This window comes from Drosophila ficusphila, unplaced genomic scaffold (genome assembly GCF_018152265.1).
Source record: "Drosophila ficusphila isolate 14025-0441.05 unplaced genomic scaffold, ASM1815226v1 contig_436, whole genome shotgun sequence".
NCBI lineage: Eukaryota > Metazoa > Arthropoda > Insecta > Diptera > Drosophilidae > Drosophila > Drosophila ficusphila.
This window is the reverse complement of record NW_025064352.1, coordinates 1,049,806-1,076,297: the sequence shown is the minus strand read 5'-3', so window position 1 is coordinate 1,076,297 and position 26,492 is coordinate 1,049,806. Positions and strand designations below refer to the sequence as shown.

Below are 26,492 nucleotides of genomic sequence, written 5' to 3'. Positions count from 1 at the left end.
CAGAAGCATAACTCACACACAGACAGACGCAACTTCGGGATGTTTTTCGAGCTCGAACTCGAAGTCGAATCGGCGACGAACATGCGCAGTGTGGGAAGGCGGCTTCACTCATTCACCCGTGCTCCTGTTTTTGCGCCAGAGAGTGGTCCTTTTTTGTATGGGCATGCCACCCCCCGAAACGGGGCGCACATTGCCATACATCCTGCCCTGCGAGAATGCTTGTGCACGTCCCCAAGGATATCGCGTAATAATTTTCATTAAACACGCTGCAAGCCTTTGCCTCGTTTCCAGCCCAACACAGCCACATCCGCAAGAAGGAAAGACAATTTATTGCGGCCAATACGCACTCACATACTCACACACTCACGCCTCCGCCGCACATATCTAAATATGTGTCTGTGTGTGTGTATATATGTATATCTAACCGGATTTCGCACGCTTTTCTGATTTCCCCGGACCCTGTGCCACTTCTGCCTCAACATCAAAAAGTTTGACAGAAGTGGAGCGCCATCCACGCTGGAGATGCGACATCGAACCGGCACCACATGCAAAACCTACAGAAAGTCAACGACTTTGCTGCAAGCCCTGAAAAGTAGGCAACTTTAACCATAAACTAACCAATGTTGCCTCATATGCCACATTACTGTTCGTAGCTATGTTTCCAATAATGAACTTTTGTCTTTTCTTTATTAAAAGACAATTAAAAATGCTCACAGAGACTCTTAAATGAAAAAATGTTGACGATTTTGCCATTATGTTCTTAAAAAAAACTTTGAATGCAATTTTGGTGTGTCCAACAAATATATTGGAAATAATTTAATTATGTTCGATAGAATTAGAATAACTAAGTTACTTAAAAAAGGTTGCAGACCTTTGAAGCTCTTTATAGAACTCTTAAAATGGGAAGTGCTTTGCTTTTGTGCTGTTTGATTTTCCAGATAACATAAATTTACAGTTATATAAATTAATTAAGTTAGAGAATAACTTCGATTCGAGCTAAAAGCCATATCTACTAAACTATTTATTAAAATTTAATAAAAGCTTAAATATTATTAATACCCCGTCTAACTAAAAGTCACTCATTTACGATTACGCCATCAAAATAGCCTTTTCCAATGGGGTCTCGAGTGGGGAAAAAAAATGCGAAAAAAATAATAGTGATAATAAAAATAAAGGCATGTGCAACATGGCGTATACGCAACGTTGGCGTCAGGCAACGTCAAGCGGACGAAACCCATTGTTGGAAAGTGAAAGTTTATAGTTGGCGCACGTTCATAAAGTTTTGCGTGTTATACAAAAGATTTATTATATCGCATATATCGCTAGCTCCTGCCATTCTTTTTTCCATTTCCCCATCCTGCGCATTCGTCCTTTCCCATCCCGATTTCCCCCGCTCAGATTTTGCCTTTCTGTTTTGTTTGCCTTTGCCGTTTTATGTTTGGCCTGACTTTTTGGTTTTGTTTGCCCCACAGCAGCAGCGGCAGCTCAAAAGCAATATGGCCTTGGGAGTTTTCGTAATGGAATTAATGTGCCTGTGAAAATTTCAATAGGCGGCGTACAAAACATTTTTACAACCAAAGACGGATATGTCTGTGTGTCTGGCAGTAGAAAATGTTGATAAGTTATAAATCGGTTGCCTGTTAGCTTTTGAGCAGGCCACATGACATATTTATTGTTATGTGTGGAAAGACCTTTTTTCATTTAATTCGCCCATGAGTTTTGAAAAGAATATTAGCTTGGATATTAATAAATCCTTTAAAATCTGTCTGAGTCAATGTCTCTTAAGTTAGAAAATGCAAGAAATTTTTAGAAGCTGAACCTAAAATCTTCAATCATATAAAGTTAAAAATGTACTAAGTTTGAAACACAAATTTAAGGTTTTAGTTTTAAGTTTTTATAATATCTTCCTAATATTTTAGAACTTGTCACAAATTAAATCTTTTGTTTTAATGATTACTAAATCTTATAAATTCTTCTGAAACAAACACTTTTAAGTCCTTTAAGTTCTTATGAAACAACTATTCCTAAGCGAACATAATTCCAAAGGACTGCAAGCGACTAAAAAACCATAAAACGTGAGCCTCAAAAAAAAATTAATAATAATCCTCTATACGACAAGCCGTACACACACCCGAACTTCGATGTATGGTTAGTATATATATTTGTATTTAGATGGGTAAACAGCTTACAAAGCTGCAGCGGCAGGACTCCTGGGAGGGAGATTAGGGGGCGTCGGGATTTGTATGTGGGAAGGCCAGCCAGAGGTTACGGGGTATTGGTCAAGCCTTGAGATTTTACGCAGCTGCGTAAGCTGCGTGGCTGTAGTACACGATAGACCGTTATTATGTGCCATGTGGCCGTGTGTTAGTGTGTTTGGGTGAGCGTGCGTAGTAGTAAATAGTAAAACGGCGTAGCATACTTCTTTGGGCGCGCAAACACAAGGACCCGCACACAAAAACGCACACACCAATGCGCACCTCAACGCGTACGGACACGTCTATGCGCGATTTTTGATTTATGCTCCCATCAATTGAAACTTTGGCAAATTTTTTTTCCGGATTTCTATGATTTTCAGTCACGCTTTCGTTAGTTATTTTGGGCTTTTTGTTTTGCCCATTTTATTGTGCAATCAACGGGGGGTTCTCTCTCTTTGAGGACTCTCTTTCTCTCTCGTCCTGACTCTCTCCCCCTCTCACTCTGACTTACTTGATGCTCCCGTGCGCGCCAAATTCGCAATTTCGAATTTCGAAGCCCGAATGGCGAAGGATTTGACCAAAAACAAAGTGGCCAAGAGGTTTTTAGTGGGTGGGTGGTGCAGCCAGGCGCAGATTTGCCGACACTTTTTACTACGCGACTTTCGAGCTGGAGAAAACGACGCGAAAACGAGAAGCGCGAAACGAGAGACGAGAGATTTATTTGGCTGCGCGGCCTCGTCTCTTCGGCTTTTTGGCGCTCACAATTATTGCACCACCACAGGCACACGCACACGCACATACATTATACATATACACAGATATATCTGTATTGGATTTTTTTCCAAAGTTTGGATTTTGAAGATATCCTGCCGAGTACAGAGATTTTCGAACTGGCTTTACAACACTGAACTTTTATGGGCAGCGATTATTGCTCTGCCGCCTTAGCACTTTAAGCTTTATTTCGTGTGACAAATAATATTGCACTTCGAGTTGGTTTGTTTCCTATTTTTTCTCTTTTTGTATCGGTGTTGCGGGTTGCATTGGGCAGAATTGAATTTTTGTTTGGACGCGGGTTCTGCTCGGAACGCATCCACACTCGCCAGATTCTCGCCACGAACTGAGTGGCGCTCTTGGGGTAAAAAGCTGTGGCTGTTGGGGCACGATTCCTCGATATTCGAACTCGTATCCTCTCGATTATGGCCAAGTTCGTTGGGGTTGCAAGGCGCCAGAGCTGCCAGATGCACCGATGCCCACTGTTAACCTCTCCCTCTCTGTTAACGGAACAGGATGTTAGTAGATTGCAAAAATATCGATATCAGGGTCAGAGTGCAACCAACCATTTAATTTCGGCGCGAATATTTGAATTCTAGACCAAGCTTACTTTGAACCGTTATATTTATTCTCTAATCGTATGAAAAACTGAAAGCATTACGCTCTTTGGCTCTCAATTCTTATCTTGAGCTCAATATAAATAAAATATTATCTCAATGCCTTTTATATTGTATATACATTGCAGTGATGCAGAGGTTATCAGAGGGTATTTGCCACTCAGTAAAAAAAAATTAGGTTCATAATTTGCACACATAACATTATTCAAGCAACGTTTTTGTTTTTTTTTTAAGAAAGATTATTTTGTACTTTTTTTAACCCAACAAGTAAATCCTCCGCCCCATAATAAAAACAAGGTCATAATTCAGTTTTATTTACAAAAATATATTTATTAACTCCATCAATTCAACTTGATTTGTATAGTTTCTGGTTTTGTGGTTATTTATTGACATCAAATCATGAATATAAGCGTACTTGTGAAATTATTTAAAATCAAATTCATATTTTTTAAAATGATTATTGCGTTTAAAAACTACAAATAAAACATAAATACATTAGATTTTTTTGTTTGCTTTTCTTTTAGTTGTTGTTTTTGTTGGTTTTGTGTTTTCATTCCAGCCTTAATTGTATGAACACTTACATGTTAATTATGCCTAAGCTATCAAATAAAAATATTTTTCTACGTTGCGTTTTTGCCATTTGAATGTACATAACATTTTTAAGCCATATAGAGAATTGTACACTTATATAATAATATATTATATGCGTTTCAGTTACGGGTATTTTTTGTTTTTGTGCGATTTGTGTGTATTTTGCTTTATGTACAGGATTTATTTGCTTAGCAAATTATGGCAAATTAGTCTAAATTAAAAAATTTTACATTGACGTTTAAATTATTTTGTGTTGATATAGTCCGTTCTGGGCGCTCAATTCATTTGTATAACTCATTTATTCTTCAGTTGCCATTTTCTTTGTCACTCCATGTCAGCTGTGGACTTGTTGTCTTGTTTTTTAATTTTTTTGTTTTTTGATTTATTGTTAGTAGGATTAGTTATCGAATGAAATGCTGGCTGCGGCATTAGTCGGTTTAGTGTAGCGATTCCCTCGACTTATGACCTAATTTTAGTTGATTAGTCAAGTACTAGCTTTGCCCTCTGCTCTTCGTCAGTTTTAGTGTGTTAATCTTGCGCTCGGTAATTGATAATGAATGAATGCATGACTGACTGAATGACTGGTTGACAGCTGGACATGTTTGATTGCGAACGTATTCTTGTGTGTGTGTTTCATTTTTGAGGTGTCAACAAAAAGTCGATGAAAGTATAACTCCACTTTAAGCTGGCTTTTGTTTTGCTCCTTTCAGCAGGTATTAGTCTAATGGTTAATTCAGTTTTGCCTTGTCTGCTATCCTCTAGGTATTTATATAGGTATATATGATTTTGTGTGTTTATAGATAGTATACATTTAAAATTATATTTCTGATTTACTATAAATACACAGAGTTAAATAATAAACTGAGCGAGGATATAAATGAAACGCGAGTTGAAAAACAAAGGCGCGCGGAAAATTTCAAATTAAATATGTTTTTAGCATAGGAATTAGGCAACTAATAACTTTTCACTTAACAAAAATAATTTAAATATAAGAAACACTTAACGTAGAGACTGTTTGGGCGGGTGTGGTGAGTTGTAAGATGATAATGGCCAAAATCGAGGCTATTATTTCTCTCAGCGATTATTATTTCTGCTGCTGCAGATTGTCGCAGGATTGCTGCTACTGCTGCTGCTGCTGCTGCTGCTAACGGTGGTGCTGCAACTGGAGGTGGTGCAGGTGGTGGTGGAGCTGATGCCGCTCCTGGCCGCCGTCTCATCGCCCTCATCGGCCAGGTAATCATCCGGCTTGTGACTAGAGGCAGGCGGCGTCAGCAGACTTTCGGGAGCGCGCAGCGCGGTGGCAGGTGAAGCCTGAATCCTGGCACGCATGGCATGCGCCGCATCCTGGGCCATCAGCACTTCGTCCTTAAAGAGAAAAAAATATAAAGGTAAGCGACTAAATTCAAAAACAACATAATATAGAAATTTCATATACAAATTCAGCATTTATCTCATTGAACTCCAAACATTTTTGAAGTATTTCTTTAGCTTTAACACCCTTCAGATACTTACATACATATCCATAGTTGTGGTGTGCGTTTGGATGATGTGCGAGTCGTCGGTGACAATATTTGGACAGACGTGGCCCAGTCCGAACTTGTTGCTGACCTGCTCGTTCTGCTCGTTCAGCTGCAGGTAGGTGGCCTTCTGGGAGATGACCCGGAAGAAGGGTTCCATCCAGCGGGCACACGGCTGAATCACCAGCCAATCCAAGCCAGAACAACGCAAAGCGGCCTCGCTAATAATAAAAAGTTAAATGGTAAGTTATGTGATCCAAATAAAATAGAAATTTATGTTAACTTACCGACTGAAAGTATGACTAATGGCGGCCGCTGCCAGAACGGAGTAGGGATAGTTGGCCATGCCGACGTCCAGGGTGCACAGATCCAACAGCTGCGATGTCTGCACAAACTCGAATCCGGAGAACTGCGGATAGATGAAGGCATCGTCCGCCTCCGTGGCCTTCTGCTTGCCAATCTGTGCGAACGAGGCCGGAGTGCGATTGTTCACATTCAGCTGCATGTAGACGCCCAGCCAGCCGGTGATGGTGATCGGACTGATGTCCCAGTCGAGCGCCTGCAGCAGGATCTTCTCGTGGTTGAGGATATCCTGCTCGGTGCAGGCGCCATCCGTCACGTAGGCGAACTCACCGATCTTCGGCGGATAGATCTCCTCCACCTTGGCGGCCACAAACAGACAGGTGATGCCAATCAACTGCAAGTGGGTCTTCTGCACCTTGTGCGCCACATGCAGATAGCGATCCAGATAGTCGACGGCCAGGTAAAAGGTCTCCCTGTGCAGCTTGTACACCTCGCACACCTCAATCAACCAGTCCAGGAGGATGGCGCGCATGCGGGGCTGCAGGCCAGGATGCTGATCCAACATGGAGATGCTTCGCAGGCGCGAATCCTGCTCATCCCGCTGGCACATCAGGCGCCACACATCGGCGGCATTGGCCCACGAGAGAGCAGGCAGTGGACACTGGGGCAGGACGCTTTCCAGCGCCGGCGACATGCAGTCGAAGGCAGCCGCATCATCGTGGACCTTCAGCGAACCCGGCATGTTGATCATGAGCTCACCCACCTTAATTGGCTGCTGCTGGTGATGCTGTTGCAAGCCGGGAGTTCGCTCCCCATTCACCGCCTGCTGCTGACTGCATCCCGAGGAGGCCGGCGAAATGGTGGACGAGTAGATCTCCTCGTCGTCGTCGACCTCCTCCTCCTCGCCATCGTCATCCTCTTCGTCTTCGTCGTAGGAGAAATCCTCGCAGCTGTCGTCCAAAAGATCATCTTCCTCTGGCTTTCTAACCAAGGAGCTTGTAGTACTGCTGGTGGTGGTCACTGTCTGCTCCACATCGTAGCGAACCACCACGGGCGGCTGCTTGGCACAGCGGTCTGGACTCGGCGGACTGTCCGGACTGTCCGGCAGCGGACTGTGTGGCGCCTCCGGCAGCTCCTCGGCCGGCGAGCTGCGTATGCTGAGCAGCTCCTGGGTGCTCTGGCCATCGGCGGAGGCAACGGGCGAGGTGTACACCGAGGAGGCCACCGACGAGAGGTTGCTCTGGTCGCTGCCGTACAAAGCGGGCAGTCGCTGCTGGCGCTTCGCCGATGGAGGCTCAAAACAGAGTTCGGGGTCCTAAAATAAAAGATAATGAAGAGTTTTAATAAATAAATAAATAAGTAGAAAAAAATATAGTATGGTAAATGCATAAATGTACGGAAAAACAAATAAGATAATCAAAAAATTAATCGAATATAGGTTGATAAAATGATAAATGTGCAAGTAAATATAAAATGTTTTACGATAAATATTAGGATATGTTTTATATTTATATATTTAGTGGGTATATTAAAATCCTACAACTCATTTTCTAAACAAATTTTAAGACTAAATACATATAGAGCTAAACAATCTTTACCATTTCAATAAATTTACGCTTCTGTTCCAACTTCATAATAACATGAACAACAGCAGAAGATATGGAGACTCAAGTCAATAATGGGATCACTCGGGTGGCGGAATTGGAAACGTGCCCCGAATATAATTAGGCAAGGAGTTTAGGAGAAATTTATGTGGGCACGCCTGTCAAAAATCGTAATCCTTGATAGATGGACCGTGTTTTTGGACCAAATGCACCCGCACAAGTTGAGAGCGAGGAGAGATCGCACAAAAGATCAAGGATCAGGCTATTCGCATGGAGGTAAAACAATAACACTTTATCTGGATGCTCGTTTTCGTGGGAACGGGTTTCGGGTTTCCTCTATTCTTTTTCGAATCTTTTTGGTTTGATCAATATAACAAAAATTGTTATTGCACTTTTTGCTTAAATGGTTTTTAATTTAGTAGCAGTCTTTGGTTATAATTTGTTGCTTTGTTACTTTGTTGCTTTGTTTCTTTGGTGTGATTAAGTAATTGTGCAAACAGATTTTTGGTTATAACATTTAAAACATTTTTGGCTTCGTTTTCGGTATGTTTCGAGTTGTTGTTGGTGGGTGATCTTGGCAAATCCGGTTCTTAAATTAGTTCTTTGCACTCGTTCTTGGTTGCTTCATAAATATTTTGTCAGTCTTTAGTCTTTACTTTTGCTACTTGGCAACGAGTAATTTAGGTTTAGATTTTTGGTTTTGGTTTCAGTGTCTTTTAGCTGTATGGGTATTTGTTTGATATTATTTTCGGGTTCACTCCGCTCTTGGCTAAATCGAGTACCAATCGCGTTGACGTGCTCTGTGCAACTGAGCTCGACGTTCTTCGTTCCAGATCGCCGATCCCCGAACCCTGATCCCCGATCCCCGATCTCCGATCGTCGTCGTTATCCTGTTTACCGAGTGCAACGGTTCCCGAAAATAGGGGTTGCTCTTCGGCTGCAACAACATCGGAATACAGCGGTAAAAACAGGATCGCTAGCGACTTTCCATCTCTTTTCAACGGGGGTAGTTTTCCGTAAGATATATCCACACATATACGTATAATACTTCTTGAGACGACGACGTTGTGTTGTTTTTGCAATGCATTTTTCGCCTTTGGGTGTTTATCAGCAACCAACAACAAATCCCACTGACGGCTGCGGCTCCTGATCCTTTTAACAATTATTTTTGTCAACATTTCTTTGCATCCAGGTAGACGGACGCAAGACGTCTTGGAAAATCACTACCTAACCCTCCTCACAAAGCGACATATAAACGGTATATAGGAAGTATATAGGTTATTTTTGCTAGTATTATAGCTTTTGGCTCGAGCTGCATTAAGGATCCCCTGCATATTGGCGGCCACTCTATAATAAATTATCTTTTGGCACAAATCAGAGGGAAAGGGCGGTGCTGAAGCCAAAATTTAGAGCGAGCCTAATGGAACCTTCTGCCCGGGGACCAAATCATAAGATTACAGCACGAAAATGTCAAAAAAAGTAGGAATGGAGAGAAACAATTGAGATTTCCTTGACCATTGTTCTCGCAGACAGATGATGGAAAACAGAAGCCGAGATCAAAAAGTCCATAAAGTAAAAAAAAACGTTTACAATATGGGACACAGATGTCACGCTTGGATTACCGAGATGTACAAAGATTAAATTTGAGAAGGCGTTTCAATCAAAAACCATTGTGAAAACTTTGAAAAGAATACAACCTTAGATTCAATTTTAATATGAGATAATATTTTAAGATATAATTTATCTATTTAATATTATCTGCTTCCATAAAATATGCTGAAAGATAAATAAAAATTCTTAGATTTAAAATTAAATGACATCTGCCGTCATACAAGCACATAAACCCAAAGAAAATTCTGAACAATTTTCCTTTAAAATCCCTTGATTTACAACTGCAATTGATCTTTGCATTGATAGAAAAGGGCTGCACATCCTATCAAATTGTGAAATTTATCAAATAGCAGACGTATTTCGTCAACTTTCTTAACAGTCAATCTCACACGTCGTAAAAGCTTAACAATATGAACCAACCCAACCCAACCCTACTTGCTCATTAAAGATTTTCACATAATTTGTTGCGTGAAAATGAGGGAAAAATTTTACGATATTTATGTGACAATTTTAATTGTCTGAGTAAGGTTTTTGCCCTTCCGACAAACATGCGAGGAAAAAGAATCCCCTTGTGGAGTCGGGGGTAAATAAATTTTTTGCTTCCAGACAGGAAGGTCCAAGACGCATGACAAATTTAATTTCTTATTCTTTTTGGCCAGCAAAATGCAACAACCCTCCTCCGGTGAAGATGATGTAGGTAGTAACCGGGAATGGCAATCGCAGAATGGAAATGAAAATGAAAATGGACATGGACATGGATATGGACACATGTCAAGGCACCCAGATGCAATGTAATTAAAATCAAAGCGTGCAATGGCCTAAGAAGCCATCTCCGCACACAATGCACATTCCTCTAGCCTTATTATTTAACTTTATTTCTTCCCTTTTTGGTGCGTGGACACATTCTGCCGTTTGCCGTCCATCTGCCGCTGCGATTTGGTCAAGCGTTAAGAAATCGACAAGATTATATGTATGAAAATTCCCAGTTTACCTAATGACATGAGCGATTTCGAAGGAGAAAGATCGGTCGGTCGAGTGATTGTGTGAGAAATTAGTGAACTGGGAAAAGTGGGCTGGAATCTGGAATCTGAAATCTGGACCAAACCGACCGAGAGGGTTGCATCCCAAGTTTAACAAGGGTTAAACTGGGTTGTTGCCCTTAAGCCGCCGCCTCAAGGATTTAGTTTTCTCAAGTCCAAGCATAGGCAGCTGCAATCGCAAGGATCACAGTTCCTTCAGATCGCAACCCAGCAACCCACAAGACACCCAAAACATCTCTCGAAATCTCACTGGGAGGGAGGCCATGGATATCGCCACGGGCAGATGATGCAATTCCTCAAAAGTTATGGGTACCTATATACGTACTATACCAAACATACAAAGGCAGTCAAGAAGCGATTGTTATGCGACAACCTCAATGTCCTGGTGCCCCATTGTGTCCTGCCCCGCACTCACTCTCTATCCCTTTCTCTTTCTCTCTTATTGAGTCTGCCTACCCTATAAAGTCCTGCGCTTATGTGTCGTAATCTTTCGACGGCCGTCTGCTCAAAAACGAAACACCTTTAGTTTTCATACCTTGGCGTGGGTCCAGGTGTAACTTTTTTTTCGCCGCTGCTGCCTTGTAATACGCTGCATTGTTGTTTCATTTTATTTTTCTTTCATTTCGTTTTTTTCCATTTCTCCCCCAAGTTTTTATATAACATTTAATTCCAATGGCCTGGGGTAATTGTTAATATTTTTTCAGGCAGTTGATTCGGTACGGAATAAAGATTAGGATTTCCTAGAAGTTCGGGGATCCAGCTTGGTATTTCCTTATAAAATATTACTACAACTTCAGAAAGGACAAATATAACTGACAAATTATGATTTCCCTTATGGTTATTAGCTCAAGTCCTGTCCACTTTTGGGAAAGCATTACTGCTCTTCTTTTAATAAATGATATGCAAACAACATGCCAGAGGACAAATCCCACAGAGACCATAACAAACACTCATATTTCCAACCAACTCGGATGACCCGTGGTCAGTATGAAAAGGGTTAGTCCAACACAATACTTTCGCGGTGACTTGACTGGATTTATCATCGGGGAAATTTGAATTTTTGGTGGGCCAAGGGGACAGCAATGAAGCTTGGACATGTAATTAATCATGCAATTGGTAAGATCCATGACCAAACGAATTAAAGCATAACCCATTGGTGAAATGAGAGGAGGGTAAGTGGACAAGGGGCAAACCGCGAATGAATTTTGAATGCGAAAAATGGAATGATGAGTGTTAGGGGAAAATCATTTCTCTGCAGGATAATTCAGCCTAGAAATTTTCCGGATATTATAAATGGTATTTGAAATAAGTTTAAATCCTTTAATTTTGGATTATCATTCAATTTGAAGAAACTTAATGCTTAAAAGAATTCTTAATGTAATAGAATATGTTTACCCACTCAATAACTTGTTCCTTGATCAGATCAATCTTGATTGTCACAAATCTGAAAACAGATCACTGGCCAAGCTTCCCTTACCATCCAAACTTCATCTCTTGTTTACCATTGCCTAAATAAAATCCTCTTTAAATTTTAAAAATTCTTTGAATTGCAAAACAGACGATGCATGATCCCAGGACGGGATGCAATCTGGGAAAACGAAACTTGGATTCAGTTTCCCAACCCAGTTTCCCACAATGTCCCGAAACTGACTTGACAGAAATCAAGACCCGCACTTGATTGCACCGAAAAGAAACCCCGAGGACAAGAGCAAACCCAACTCCCCTTTCGGGACAAAAGAAACAAAGAAGTTTCCCAAAAAACCAAGGGAACTTTCAGCGATTTCATGCCTGCCATGTAAAAAAGCAAGAGAAAAAAGGGTTTACATTACACTGACAAATTGGTAAAATAATACCATAATTTTGATCCTTGTGCCAGCAGCAAAACAAATATTGTATAATATTTCAAGACCGCATTCCGATGCAGGAGCGTTGTGCGTGTCCCAAAGGAAGCAGATGACACAAGAGCGCTGCAAGGAGCTGAATGATTTGCATAAAAGTTTAACGGAAATCTAATGAGCAGACGTCGCAGGATCGTCGCAACGCATTTGCATAAGGATAACATGTCCCGAAACGGGGTAGCAAAATGCAACCCAGTTGGAAAGCATTTTTTATAATAGGTTGGATCTTCTGCAGAAGCAAATGTCGTCTCGATGAATATTTAATTAGGGAAGAAAAGGAAAAACTCGGCCCAGTGATCCTTGAAAAGGATAAGGCGTTGCTCAACCCCTCCGTGCGTTTGTTCGTTGGTTCGTTCGTGTTTGTGGTTTTCAGTTCTGTCCCATTCCGGTAGTCACTTCGATCCCCTTTACCCATCCTGGTGATCGTCTTGATCTAGTTCCTCTGCCTCAAGCTAACCTATAACTATCGCAATTTCAAATTTCTTGCAACGGCCTTAACGGACATTTGCCGCCGCCTTGACTTCGGGGAAAATCCACCCCTGGAGAAGTCGGACTTTCGGCTAAAGGTGTGCGCGCATGCGCAACGACGCCTTCTGTCCTTGGTCTCCTTTGTCCTGCCGTGCATACATATGCTCAGCACTCTGCCAAGACCCCTTCGGAATTCCCAGTTCCGAGTTCCGAGTTTTTACCCAACAACAAAGTTCGCCTGAAGGGGGGCAAATATTGCCTTGCCATCCATTTTTTTCGTACGAGAATGACATTTGTTTGGCGGGGAAGTAAAGGTAAAAACTCTGCAAAAACAAAAAACAGCACAGAACCCATGGCAAAAAATATCAGGAATTGTTTGGGAGTGAACTGTTAAGATACCCTTGAATATGTTCTAGTTTGAGATCATTTTGATATTATATGTTGGAATATTTGCTGGTTTTTTCATTTTTAAACTGAAGTTTTACGTTTTACTTCCAATATTTCTTTAACAGAATTTTGTGTAACATATAGTATAGATTTTTTACAGTATATTAAATCATTTGAAATCCATGGATAATATTATGTTTATTTCAATGTTTCTAAGAAACAATTTTTAAGATATCTTTACTTCTTCTCCTCAAATTAAGATTCCCTTTCCAAGCGTAGCAAACAAGAAAACAATTTCTGCAAGTTCTTTGCACGTATAGGAGAACATTCTCCCCCCTCGATATTTATCCTACAGCACTGAAAAAAAATCCTTTGCACCAACACAGCTGCCCGTCGCCACAAGACGAAGCCATTGTACTCCGCCTTGATTGCAGCTACTTGAGAGGAGATCTGACTTCAAGGCTTCGGCTTCCAAGGATGCTGCTAAATGAGCCCTTTCAGTAAGTAGCGTTTATTTTTGGGCTCATCTTTGCATTGTGCCAGCGCAGAAGTGCCAAGTAGCTCTCTACGTGCCGAATGGCTTATTTGGCTGCAGATCAAGCAGCGAAAGATCAAATGAAGATCGGCAGTCAAACGAGTGGAAGCCAAGAAAGGGCTGGCCTCTCAAATGAAAGTACAAATAAAGGATCGTTTGAAAAACATACGAAAAAAAGATGCCAAAGATCAGTGATCAATGAAAACATTTCCTAAACTCTAATTAAACAAGAGGGTGTACAAATACTTTTAATGAAAAATTCTATTGATCATTTTGTAGATAATAACAAAAATCAACTTAACAAAAGCCGATCATGCATTACTAAATGAGAGTATATTTAAGAGTTTAAAGTTGTTAAAATTTATTCGTCTACTAGTCGTCTTCGAATTATAATTGATTCTGACGAGGGAATTTTTTTTTTAAATTGCTGATCGACACTTTAAAGAGGAAATACAAATTCCAGAGATCACATCAAGCTGTCAGTAAGTATGAACATTAAATTAATTTTAAATTCCAAATTAGAACAGTTTGCAACAAAGAAGCTTAATCATCCTTAAAGACCTTTTGGGTCATCGACGCCCTCTTCTCTTCCAAAGTTCTTGGCATTTCCTTGATAAGATTGCGAAAACCAACGAGGTCACATTCGCCTGATAAAGCGGCTTCATTCATAAAACTTATCTGCCATGTCTGGCTTTGCATTCGAAGTGCGATTTGTGTGGAGTACTCACCTTGGCATCATCGTTTGAGTCGCTGCTTAAACGCCGTTTACGTTTATTGCCATTGGCAGTTGTGGCTGTGGATGTTGCAAGGTTCTGGTTATCACAAGAGCACATCTCGACCGATTTGGCGGCTGCTGAGGTTCCCGGCAGATCTGATGATGAATTCGGGACCGGAATTGGGATTGGGCTATTGCTGCTGCTGCTGCTATTACTACTGCTGCTGACGACGACGACAATGCTGCTGCTGCTGCTGTTGGCTTCTCCGCTGCTGGGGGCTGCTGATGTGACTACGCTGCCATTTGGCTCAGTGCTGCTGGTAGAACAAACACTGCAAGAGAAAGTACAACGAATGAACAGTGGTTTCAGAGCGATAAAACATGAATTTTATTTAATTTTGAAATTTATTGTAGATTAAGAAAGTGTAATAGCGAAAGAGTATTTAAGAGTTCTTAACCAGAAGTATGTTAGTAAATTATTTTACGCTTAAATATCATACAATATTTATCTACAGAAAATAATTTAAATTAATGACCTTTTACTATAATCTAAAACAAACTTTCCATTTCTGTTTTTGATTTTTATTTCCCACAAATTTTCTTACTTCACAAAATAAGCGTTAAAGGTGGAATAATTTTTCTCCTTGAGAAGTATAATTTCGTTATGCCATTTCATATCCACAAGCTCATAACAACCCAAACCACTGTGCAAATTTCTGGGGATCCGTTATCCGAAATTTCTCCTTTTTTGCAAAATAGAGAAATTCAATATGCCACGGAGGCAAGCAAATCACATAGGGGCGTTCTAAAATAGATACAAACGAAACGAACATAAATTCATTGAATTTTGACACGGCATTCGAATCGCGATTCGGGACTCGAGATTGAGGCGCCCAACGGATACATTAATATTTGACATCCGGGAAATTGAAATCGAGATGACTGATCGAGGGAAATGGGATCGCATCGTCGTGAGGGCCAAAGGAAAAGCCTTTCCTCCACGAAATTAAGCAATTTTGGCAAATTTGCATGCACATTAGCATAATGCAAGAGGCTGGCAAACGGAAAGAATTGAGTTTCCCTCCTTGAGAGGACAGATGTTCCATTATCTCGCCGAAAACTCTCAAGTGTTGCGGAGCAAAGCAACTGCACTTCAAGCAATTCGATGCGCGAATTTTTTGCAATTTGAGCAAGGAGCAAAAAACGAAATCTAACCCTTGGGATCACGACGAAAATAAACCCTTCTTAAGGAAGCTGCGAAGGGGATAAAAAAAGGGCTGCTGCACATAAATTCAAATGGTTTAGCCATTTCTTCGTGGTTCTCCAGAGGTTCGAAATGGCAGCCTCCTGTTTTTCATCTTGGCCCTGCACTATCGATCGGGCTTAATGGTTTAATGAACAAGAAAAAGTAATCACGTAGTAAATTACGAGGAAATGGAATCGCTTAAAAATGAGTTATGGCGAGAAAGGACTAATGGAGCGTACGTGCACGCGGCCTTCAAGTTTTTCCCGCTTTCTCTCTGCCTTTCTATCTTTTTGTGTTTGAGATTCGGGGTTCGGGGTCAGAGGTTTCCGCCGATCTCCGCGGCTTAAGGTTCAAACTGAAATTTGTCATTTCGAGGTGAAAGTTTCCTTTCCCTTGCGGCGAAGACAGAAACCTTGTTTCGGTTTCGATTCCCCCTTTCTTGATTCCGAATCCCTGTAGGTAGCGAGAAGGGTAGGGTGACTATCTTGGCGATGATATGGAGAAATTCCAAGGAGCAGTTCCTGGAACAAGGTCCAGTGCATAATAAGTGGACTATCGAAGGATCGATCTTTCTCACATGATAAATTATAAGAAGCTGCGAGGCTGTGACCAGGAATTAGTTATTTATTGCTTTACTTTGTGGCAAACAGTTATGTTTTGGGAATTTATAGTTATAGATAGTGGTAATCTATCGACAAATCGTGTTCTTTAGGAATAACACTTGACAATCGAACTAACCTTTTAAATTTTCTTGATAGCAGAAACTGAGTCAATTATTTTGCACTCGCAAGAAACATGTTAGAAAAAAAAGCATCTTTTTGTAAGAAAAGTATTTTTTTAATTAGCTAAACTTTGCCCTTAAAAGTATGCAACATAATTTAAATATTTTTCAAACTAAATTCCGTCACATTTTTGATAAATTCCGTTATAGATGCCGGGAAAATACCTTCGCCACGAATACCAATAATTATGTCGCACACATGTTGACCACGAAATATGTCCATAAAATGGACTATCACTTAAGTGATCGCAGTGATCGGTGGGTTGAAATGGGAGTGCGGGGTGTGGGTGATGATGATGTTGAATGCGAAAGGGGGCCGCAACTGACAAAGCCAAATGACTAGGCAATTATGCAATTATTGTCATGCGCAGGCACCCACGGGCAAAAAATATAAGTGGGACAGGGTGAAAACATATTAAACTCAATTAATTTCTGGCCAGGACATGACTGGAAAAGCCGCAGAAGGACGAGTGTGTGCTGTGACAGCATTATCAACCCGTACAGTACAACCCCCTCAGAACAACCCACCCTCCGGTCGAAACCAAACTGACCTGAACCGTCCCACAAAACTAAACACTTTTCTAATGACATTTTCGCGCGCAATTATATACTAATCACACGCAGGACCTCGCAGGCTAGAGTCCTTTGTGAAGGAATGCCGAGTGTAGAGGAATGCGGCACTTGGTTATCAACGCACTCTCAACTTTAACACCTACAAGCCATCTGTTTCGTTTTTTCGACAGTGAAAATGCATTTTAGATTATCGCACTTGAATTCAGAAGGTTGAAAATGCAGCAGGAGTTGTAGAATTGGTTATTTGTAGCTCCTGCGGGTCCTACTTTCCCGGGGAGTAGTCGGGCATAACCAGTTGGGCTCTGTCACTTGATAATTACGAAACAGCTATTAGATAAACATCGCTTTTGGTTAGGAGAATTAAAGGGAGACGCGCTGCCTACCAGGATAGTTAGTGGTAAAAAGGAAGTCGATCGGATGTCGCCACAGGAAGTCGCCGAGCGTTAGAAACAACTGCTGTTAAAAGTAAAAAGTTGGGGAGTCGCCTTTTTGGCTTTCATGTGGGGTGCTAATTACTTTGGTCAGGGCTGCGGAGGAAATTGCAGTCACGAAAAGTGTTTGATGGGAAAAGGAAATGTCTAAGATCCCAAACGTAGTCAAGGAAAACATGCAGGTTGTTGATCTTTTAGATCCAAACATGTTCATAAGCTGGCCTGAAAGAAATAGAATCTAAACCACTTAAACCATACAAAAATTATATTTTATTTTTATAAATTAAAGAAACATTTTATTGGAAAATAGTTTTACAAGTTTGGGATAGCATTGAAGTACAGTAACCTATTTTAGGTGAATAAGATTTAAAAATAGTATTATTTGAAAGGCTGTTAAATGTATAATATGTTGCTTTAAGTATATATTAAACTTACCTCTTGGCATTTAAACCCATAATTGTACGGCCTTAGAAAGCCGTTAAGGTTCTTTATCCTGAGTTTTATGTAAGGGCTGCTCGTCAAAAGCAGAAATGGTTGATATAATTTAAATAATTTAAAAGGAACTGAAAATAAAACAAGCAAAAATTAAATAAATAAAATAAAATCAAATGAACGTTAAAATAAAATATATTAAAGGCGAGAATAACTTTTTTCACCATTTCAAATTCTGAAGTCGAGGAACTGGTCATCACATGTGACGTGTTTTCGAGTTTTTACGACTTGACAAACCTATCAACAGTTAGTCCCGCATTATCTTTAGGTCCTTGTGGAAAAACAACATATGATCCTTGAGAGAAACTCCGACACAGCATGTGGTCGAGGAGTTTCCTCGTTCTCAAAACCCCAAACAAATTTGTTTACGTGAGTTTTTCTCGAAAAACTCTTTAAATACACAAAAATTTTTGCTTTTAGCAATACGAACGTTTGGTAAACATTTTCCTCTGGGTGCAAAGTCTGTCCAAGATATTCAAATTACAAAAATAGAGAGATGTGGAGGAGATATATTCCAGAGTTGGGTCATTCTAAACAGGTAGTCACGGGATGGTCAATTTTTTATCATAATAGAATTTCCACGAGTCTCAATTGATGCCTTTTGCTGAAGGTTCAGCTTCAGCTGCTCCCCTTGAATTTCCTGTACACTCCGAAAATTCATAGAGTTTTTAAATACAAGAAGATATTACAAAATAATTCCAAGGCTTAAACTTTACTGTCACAGCAACAAAAATACCCAAAAACAAATTATAGTTTGTTTTTTATGATTTTCAGATATGTAAGGATTAAATAAATATAACCCCTTTCTGTATATAAATAACCTATTGTATTAATCAATTTAATTCTTTCAGTGTACCAATGTCAGGTGCTTCGCACTCGGCGCATGCGCAACGTCCACGTTTTCTAGTGGTTTACAACGCTTAATTATATCGAGGAGTCGCTTCGATGCGAGTCCTTACTGCCAGCGATGCACCTGTTGTGGCTAGGAGTTGATCGCTGGCCTTCTGTTAGAATCGCTGGAGAAGATGGCAGGTGAGTGGAGTGGAGTGGAGTGAAGTGGAGAAGGGGAGCGGCAGCTGTTGATGGTCCTGTCCCACCTTAAAAGGATTTCGATTGTGTCTCTGCTGCTGCTGCTGTAACTTCAATTGACTTCCCCCTTCGCTAATTGTATCCTGTCGCGTTTCCTCTTTCCCCTTCCTCTTCCTTCCCTTACTTCCTTCGTTTATTTTTCCTTTTTTCCAAGTGACATATGGGCCTGGCGTTATATTCGCCACGATTTATGGACCTCCCCTTCGGCGAACCACTCAGTTCGACACCTTTTCCTACCCCGTATGCGAATGCTTTCTAATCCAACGACTTTCTTTCCCCTACTTTCTTGTTCTTATGCAACGAGAACTGTCTGTTTTCCTCACTTTTTGCCTTTCTTTTCGTTTGCTTTTTCCGGCCTTTTCTCATGCACAATATTTTGCTTTATCCAACCATCATTTTCACACTAATTGCGGATATGCCTTCTAATTAATTAGGTTCTCTTTCTTCCCCGAAGTCCTTTCTTGGTTACTTCTACTTTCAACCCTCCTAGTTACAACAAAGAAATGTTGCTCCATAAAAAGATCTACAAAAGTATGTATCTCTAAATGATCTCTGGGAAATGAGTGTAAAATTCATAATAGCAAAGGATATAGTATTCTTAAATAATTGCAACTTTAAAGTTTTAGGATCAAGATTAGTACTTTTACCTGAACACTAACTCAAGATCATAACCAGATTATTATTATATATTCAAGAAACCTAGATTAACATCTAACGATTAAAGTTGCTCAAAGATAGTTCTGCAATCTGCATTGTAATCTATGAAACAAACGTCTATTAACCCAAGTCCCTTAATAGCTGGATTTCTTAAAACCTTTTCCATTCATTAGAGGAATAATTAAATCAAATACCCAATATTAATATTCGTTAATGGGAACTAGATGAAATCTCCAATCTTCCAATGAGTTGACAGGGGCTCCTCGCAAACAAATGACTTTATTTCAGCTTAACCAACTCTCCTTATCCAAATACCTCCGACTAACATTGACAGAGGACTAACTAATTGCAAGGACTGCCCACACACACACACACACACACACGCAGGTTGACTGCCCTCCAAGGAACCATGCAGCTTCCTCTAATGAAGATTAAGTGAAGAGTGCTGCGAGTTCGGAAGAAATCTGCGGCGACAGGTATACAAATATGAATAATGCCGCGGATCGAGTGGATAAACACACAGGGGTTTCCTCCTCCTCGCAGCTTCCTAATTAAAGGCGATGCATGAGTGAATCTGTTTACCTGGTCGGAGGTCTCCAAGGTCATTTAACTGGAAACCGAACATAGAGTTCTGCTTTTCGGCAAATCTAAAGGCTCCTCAGCTCGAAATATTTGCTTTGTGCGGAAGATTTCCCACAAGGAAATGGAACCAAGTCGAGATAATATGCAATGCAACTTGAGGCAATGCAAAGAGGAATGCGCAAAATGCGCAAAGGAGAGCGCAAAAAAGTATGTATATATTTGTACATACTATATGTGTATGTATATCAACGAGTATATAGAGGGAAAACAGGTCTCGAGTTATCGGGGGGCCTCTGGAGACGCCGACTTCTTCAGTCTGCAGTCCCTGCTATTTTTGTGCGTCCTTTTTGGGCCTAAAGATTGTTCGTATGAGTGTGTGCGTGTGTGTGTGTGTGGCGAGCTGCATTTTGGGCTGTGCACATGCGAGGAGATACATTCCAAAGATATTCGAGATAAATGCACATGTATCTGGGTATCTGTGGCGTTGTCAATGCCAATGCTGCCCCTTCTCCTCCTTTGTTGTGGTTTGGCTACATCTCTTGCAATTAGTTGGAATCCGGCAAATACATAAACTATATAAAATAATATTTCTACTAGTTATAATTTCCGTTTTATAATATTAATAAAATATTTATTTAATATTCACACAAATTATGTGCGATATGAGGTATTTAAGGAAGCAAAGTAATCCATCTCTAAGATACATTCATAAACTTAAAAGATTTTGCAAAATTATTTGTGATTCAAAAAGGTAAGTTTGTTTTTCTTTTTTTTTTTAAAATTATTTTATGTTAAAGGATGTGAAAACTTAACATAAGGGAAGTTACTGAACACAAAACACTTTTTTGATCGAATACCTCGTCGAAACTACCCACTCTACTCCCATCTACAGGGTACCAAAAACGAAAACAGGAAAGTCGATCGTCCTCTCCTGCGTGAATCTGAATTTGTATCTGTATCTGTGTCCGGTGTATCTGTGTTCCCGGTATCTGAAGAGCGCCGACTGGGCAAACGGCGTGTGAAAGTAAAGTGGAACCAGCCGAAGGAGAACAAATCAAAGTTCTTGAATGGAGCGGCGGCGGCGGCGGCGTTCCAGTTCCAGGAATCGACGGCCTTGAAGTAGCCGTTAGGACATCGAGACATCGAGCGCTCAATTGACTATTTAGTTTATATTTAGCAGCGTCTAAAAGGATGCCCACAGCCAGCTCAAGTGGCCAGGGTCCTGTTCTCCCTGCCCCCCCCCCTCCCCCGGCGCTCCTCCCCCAACTCCCCAGCCGGACGATCCTTTGTTTGTCTGGGAATAACTGGAAACTGTTTATCATTGTTATTTCTGCCCTTCGTACGGCTTCTTCTCTCGTCTCATTCCCATTCCAAATCAGATTCTTCTGCCACGACAATAAAAAATACCGCCTATATGCACCATTTATTTAAGGAGTTAGTATTCACAACTCATCCTTGGATTTCGTATGTAATATTTGTAAAACATTCCGCACTTGTAATTGAGAAATATTTTTGGTATTTTACCAGGAATTCGGGTTAATATGGGCAGGTGATATGTGTGACTCCATAGGAACCATGTATGATGAGAAAATATTTCAAATGAGACTTGGGATTCTCATCCTTTCAAAATTCCTTTGATGGCCTGCCGCTAAAAAAAAGGTGGGAAGCACTTGATCAGAACAAGAAAAGAAAAGGTGTTGACTAGGATTTGAATAAGTGAGGAAAACTCAACGACCTTGTCCTTAAAGGGTGCTCCAAATTTTTAAGACATTTACATTTTTAAGATACTTTTAACAACAAATACAAAATATAGTAAAACCATTTTTAATTATCAAAAAGACGCTGCTCAGAAAACCATTCTATTTATTTCAAATAACTTTTCCCACAGTTTTAGCCATTCAACAGCCGTTCAAGAACCGAATTTCGGATACGATCATGACATAATCCCCAAATTAAGTATACAAAAAGCCACCCCATCAACAATACACCAGCCAGCCCCCCAGACACGCCCCTCCCACGCCCACTCAACAAGTTTAACGGCGCACAAAGCGAAGACGCAAAAAAGCTCGCCAAAAGAATGCAAAAAAGAAGAAAGTCAAAATTGCGAAAAAAAAAAAAAAAAAAACAGCAACAACAAAATAAATTGTGGCAGGTAAATGGGAAAAGAAGAGAAGTGGAAAAGGAGAAGGAGAAGATTCGAACGGGGAGAAGAAGAAGGGGGAAGCAATAGCAAAGCACCGAGAAATATCAATGAACTCCATTCTCCGTACGCGTAGATCGGCTTAGCAGGCGAGATGGCCTCATTCATTGGCCAACAACCACGTACATAGGGTTAGTACACACAAAAAAATAATAATTACTCAAATAAATACTTTAATAACATTCATATAAGGATGTATGAGCTCAAATTGTTTCAATATTCACTTGAACTATGCAAATTTTTTTTCTGTGTAGCTTAACAACGACTTATACAAATGATCTTTAAGTATTCTTGTATTCTTGTCCACTTTTTTTCTCTATGTACCAAAGATTTTTGCGCCACTTTTGACATAATTCATTTTTTCTACTCTTTTTTCCCCATTTTGCTTTGCCTGCTGCTTCGTTTTCGTCAAGTTTTCAAAAGGTTCGTACTTTGCGTTGAACTTTTCCCGCCGTCGCTGCCTCTGCCGAAGTCGCAGTCGACGCCGACAGAGAGGTACTAAAAAGTTTTTGTTTGTTGTTGCTGTATGGAAGGGGAAAATAACTTGACTCGTTGTTCTGATTGGAATAAAACGGAAGAGCGCTTGGCAGAATGGGGAAAAGAGAGGGCTCCCTCTCTCTTAGGGAGCGCATTTCTTCCAAATGTATGTGAGTGTGTGTGTATGTCATTGGAGGAAGCGTATATAAATGAAATGAGCATGGGGAAAAGAATGGAGAAACACAAAGTGGCGCGAATTAGGCGTTTGGGCTGGCGCAGTTTTGTTTTACCGCCCAAAATCTATGCGAATGGCGGGAAAAGTGCAATTCGGGCGGGAGAAAGATTAGAAAGTTGGCCTAATCAAAACGGGCAGAAAGAGTAGGCTGCATCTTCTAAGCGGCCAAAAAGAAAAACCGTTAACAGTTCACTGAACTGATATTACCCGTACTGGAACCCAATGATGCATTCCTATAGGATATTGCGAGCTTTTAGTGGTTACCCATTAGATACTTCTAGAACTCTTATTTGACATTTTGGGAACCCTCTTAGAGGACTTTCAAAATGTGTGGGATGGTGGTTGTATCTTATCAGCACCTCGCCCCTTGCCAACCAGAAAGCAACGGTTAAATCCCGCAGCGTGTCAATTTTCTTATAAGAGGACGTTGTATTTGTAGCAAAAAATGCAAAGACACGACGGCAAACGCAGCGTTCTCTCCCACTCTCTCCTTCGCCATATTCCGCACACACACTTGTCACACACACGCGTCATAATTTTTTTCCACTTGGTTTTTTTTGTTCAACCTTTTTTCTAATCAAACCATTGTGCAATTGGTTTTTACCTTCTAAAAATTACGAAAATGCTTGTTTTCCCAGTGTTTTCACTTGTTTTTATGTGGGAATCGAACGATTTTCGAGAGTTTTTCGCCGTTGTCGTCGTCGTCGTCACACGCCGGCCACGAAAAAACTTCACGAGCAGCAGAGCGGCGGCAGCAGAGTGATCGCTTTAGCACCGAAAAAAATTGGTGGAACTGGCCCGAAGGCAGCGACGTCGACTGCGACGCCGGCCGCGCAACTGCGGCGAGTGTGCAAGAGGAACGCGCCAAAACAAGCTGATCCGAAGCGCCAAAAAATGCAACAACACACACACAGGGGGCAACTTTGTTGTGTTTCCAGAAGAGCGACAGGGACGGGAAAAGCATCTCCCGCGCAAAGAACACGCGGGAGAGAGCGAGAGGGGACCAAAAAGCCGCTGGTGGCAGGCTTCGCATTTTTATTGAATGGAGTCTGCAATTGGAGTCCCGCCAGGCTAGTCGGAATCCAATTGGAGGTTTAGGCGGACAAGCAGCTGGGTGGCCAAAAAGACAGCTGACAGCGATGCCAGAAGGGCGGATTTTGTAGGTCATTTTGGGATAAAACAATAAATATATTGTCAACTTTTTAATATTTTCTAAGTAAACATTTTTCTATGGGTTTTAAACATTGCTTATTTAAAGAAAACAATAACTTAAAATTTTTTAAATATTTTTAAAACGTCCTTAAATAACCTAAATAACAAAAAATACTTCGTTAAATTATATCATTTTAACAGAGGAATATTTTTTTCTTCTTGCATGGTTTAAGTTGTTTACTTCATTAACTATTAAGCTATTTCAGGAAGTTTAAAATATTTACAAGACAAAAACATCTGACAACTAGGCTTAAGCGCAACGTGGTGGCAACGCTGCCCTGAAACCAAACAAACCGCTGCCACTTTGTTGTTGTCATCGATTAACGTTTCATCATTTTTGGCACCAACTTTGGAGGCTAATAAGACCATAAAGCTAAATGAAAACACTGGGTAATTTATAACCAGAGGAAAGCTAAAAACTCCCAGAATCTGATTTCGAAATAAAAACAAAAATCCCGTTTGATTCGGGGGAAATAAAAACGATTGAAGTTGACTATTTCCCGCGCGCGGGAATCCGACGTCGGCGCGCGCTGCTGACAGCGATGACAGCTGCGCGCGCAGTTAGAGAGCGCCAAAAGAGATGGCGAAGAGAGAGAGGGGGCAATTAAAAGAGAGAAAAAAAACGTGAGGCAGCGACGTCGACGTTTTTTTTTTCACTAGAAGAAAAAGGTTCAAAGGAGATCGCTAGAAACGTAAAGTTCACGAACTTTTAAGCCCTGCACCTGCTCCAAAATTAGATGGCCCAATGGCCAAGATCACTTACCTGCTGGTGGGCAGGATTGGGCCGAAATTCCCGCGGGGATTACACACAAAAAACACACGCGGACTGGAATGATGATGAAAAAATTGCACACACACGCACACTCAGCCAGCAAGACAGTTTCACCTCCGTCTTTTCACCTTTTTCACGTTGCTTAACGGCTCTATTTTTGGGACCTTTTCACGGCCAGCTTAACCCCACACAAGTCAAGGCCAATTCGAGTCGATCCCCGTTGGCCAGCAGAAATTCTGGTTAAGCGCAAGCACACTTTTTCGGCCTTTTCAGCGACTCGACTCGAAAATAAAACACAATTATCGGCAGTGCGGCGAGATCGAGAAATCGAGAGAGAGCGAGAATGAAGCGATCGCTGGCGTCGAAAAAGAGCAAGAGCGAAGGCAACAACAAGAGAATAATTACCAGCTCTGGCCACACGCCAAAGAAGAGAACCGCGAAAATCTGGGGCAGCGTTGCCACCCGTCGTGGTCGCGGGATTTTTAACGGGCGCGCAATTTGAATTGAAATTGGGTCACTGTTATAAGGGGATCACATATTTATTAAAATTAGGTTTTTTCGCATTTTACCTCTTAATGATTGTTTTTCACTTTATTTTCATTAGATTTATTCACTTTTTAATCAATTTTATTTAAACAGACTGAATTAGCAGTCTCGTAAACATATTGCAATGGTTAGCGCGCCTTTTTTAAGTATTTAAAATGCAGTAAACGAACTTTATTTTAGTTGGTTTTAGATAATTTCACCTTTTAATAATTTCTTCTTTGTTTTATTTTAAAACCAACCTTTTTTTTAATTTTTTGACTCCTTGTCCTTGACCAAGACTTTAAAATTTTTTCGGCGCGCACTTTGAATCAGAAAACATTGGCCTTTGCGATGTGATCATATTCGTATTAATTGCATTATATTTTGCTTTCATCTTCATTTCTTAATATCGAATTGGATTTTTTTTTTAACTAACTGCAATTATGCAGTGGAATTTAAAAAACACGTTGTACATACTTTAAAATTCATTATTTCGCGCTTTTTTTAAAAACGTTTGTTATTTAAGTTGTATGTTATTTACAAGTTTATTTTTTACGGCTGGGACTGTGTACATTAAAAACGAATAATCAACCATTTTAAACAAAAACCAAATCCAATTAATAGGTTTGTTAACGTATTTCCACTTTAATTTTTAAAAACTTTTTGGCGCGCACTTTTTTAGAAATCAGGATTTATTATAGTTTCAGGAATTGATTTTATTTGAATTTTCTGTATTTCACAAAGAATAATTTAATTCGATTCAAGATAAATTTGTTTTTTCTTTTGAAACTGCAAATTAAGAAACCCTGTTATTTTTACGTAAATAAATATCAACGTTGGCGCACTTTTTAAAATTTAAAATGTAGCCCGCTTTATATCAAGGTGGGTTTTTGTTCGATCGATTTATGGCGGTTTCAGATTTAGAGATAGATTAATAATTTTTTTTCCGCACTTTAGTTACGCATCTA

At 40.4% G+C, this 26,492-nt stretch overlaps 2 protein-coding genes across 5 annotated transcripts in view; both read right to left on the bottom strand.

Moving 5' to 3' along the window:
• LOC108094538 (voltage-dependent calcium channel subunit alpha-2/delta-3) overlaps positions 1-3,299 on the bottom strand; it is a 40,756-nt gene extending 37,457 nt beyond the window's left edge. For both annotated transcript variants that reach the window (XM_017195140.2, XM_017195141.2), the window contains exon 1: positions 2,707-3,299. The gene's annotated coding sequence lies outside the window, so the exon portion shown is untranslated. The remainder of the gene's footprint in view (positions 1-2,706) is intronic.
• Positions 3,300-3,887: 588 nt separating this feature from the next.
• LOC108094543 (G1/S-specific cyclin-E) lies at positions 3,888-25,374 on the bottom strand. 3 transcript variants are annotated; one of them, XM_017195149.2, is made up of 6 exons: positions 24,991-25,374; positions 17,719-17,846; positions 14,266-14,584; positions 5,979-7,309; positions 5,687-5,912; positions 3,888-5,539 (listed from the first exon to the last, which is right to left on the bottom strand). In XM_017195149.2, the coding sequence occupies exons 2-6, from the start codon at positions 17,736-17,738 to the stop codon at positions 5,249-5,251; spliced, it is 2,187 nt and encodes a 728-aa protein (XP_017050638.1). In that variant the 5' UTR covers positions 17,739-17,846; positions 24,991-25,374; the 3' UTR covers positions 3,888-5,248. The 3 variants fall into 3 exon arrangements, with proteins under 3 accessions (XP_017050638.1, XP_017050639.1, XP_017050640.1); XM_017195150.2 differs by lacking the exon at positions 24,991-25,374 and adding an exon at positions 23,620-23,780; XM_017195151.2 differs by lacking the exons at positions 14,266-14,584; positions 17,719-17,846; positions 24,991-25,374 and adding an exon at positions 7,593-8,428.
• Positions 25,375-26,492: the final 1,118 nt, after the last annotated feature.

What these genes read in the sequence shown, in the direction of transcription:
- LOC108094543 (XM_017195149.2), bottom strand. Translation starts at nt 17,738, where the DNA reads ATGGGTTTAAATGCCAAGAG. An exon ending in ACTCAAACGATGATGCCAAG is followed by an intron (nt 7,310 to 14,265) that starts GTGAGTACTCCA and finishes CTTTTATTTTAG; the next exon opens with GACCCCGAACTCTGTTTTGA. An exon ending in ATTAGTCATACTTTCAGTCG is followed by an intron (nt 5,913 to 5,978) that starts GTAAGTTAACAT and finishes TTTTATTATTAG; the next exon opens with CGAGGCCGCTTTGCGTTGTT.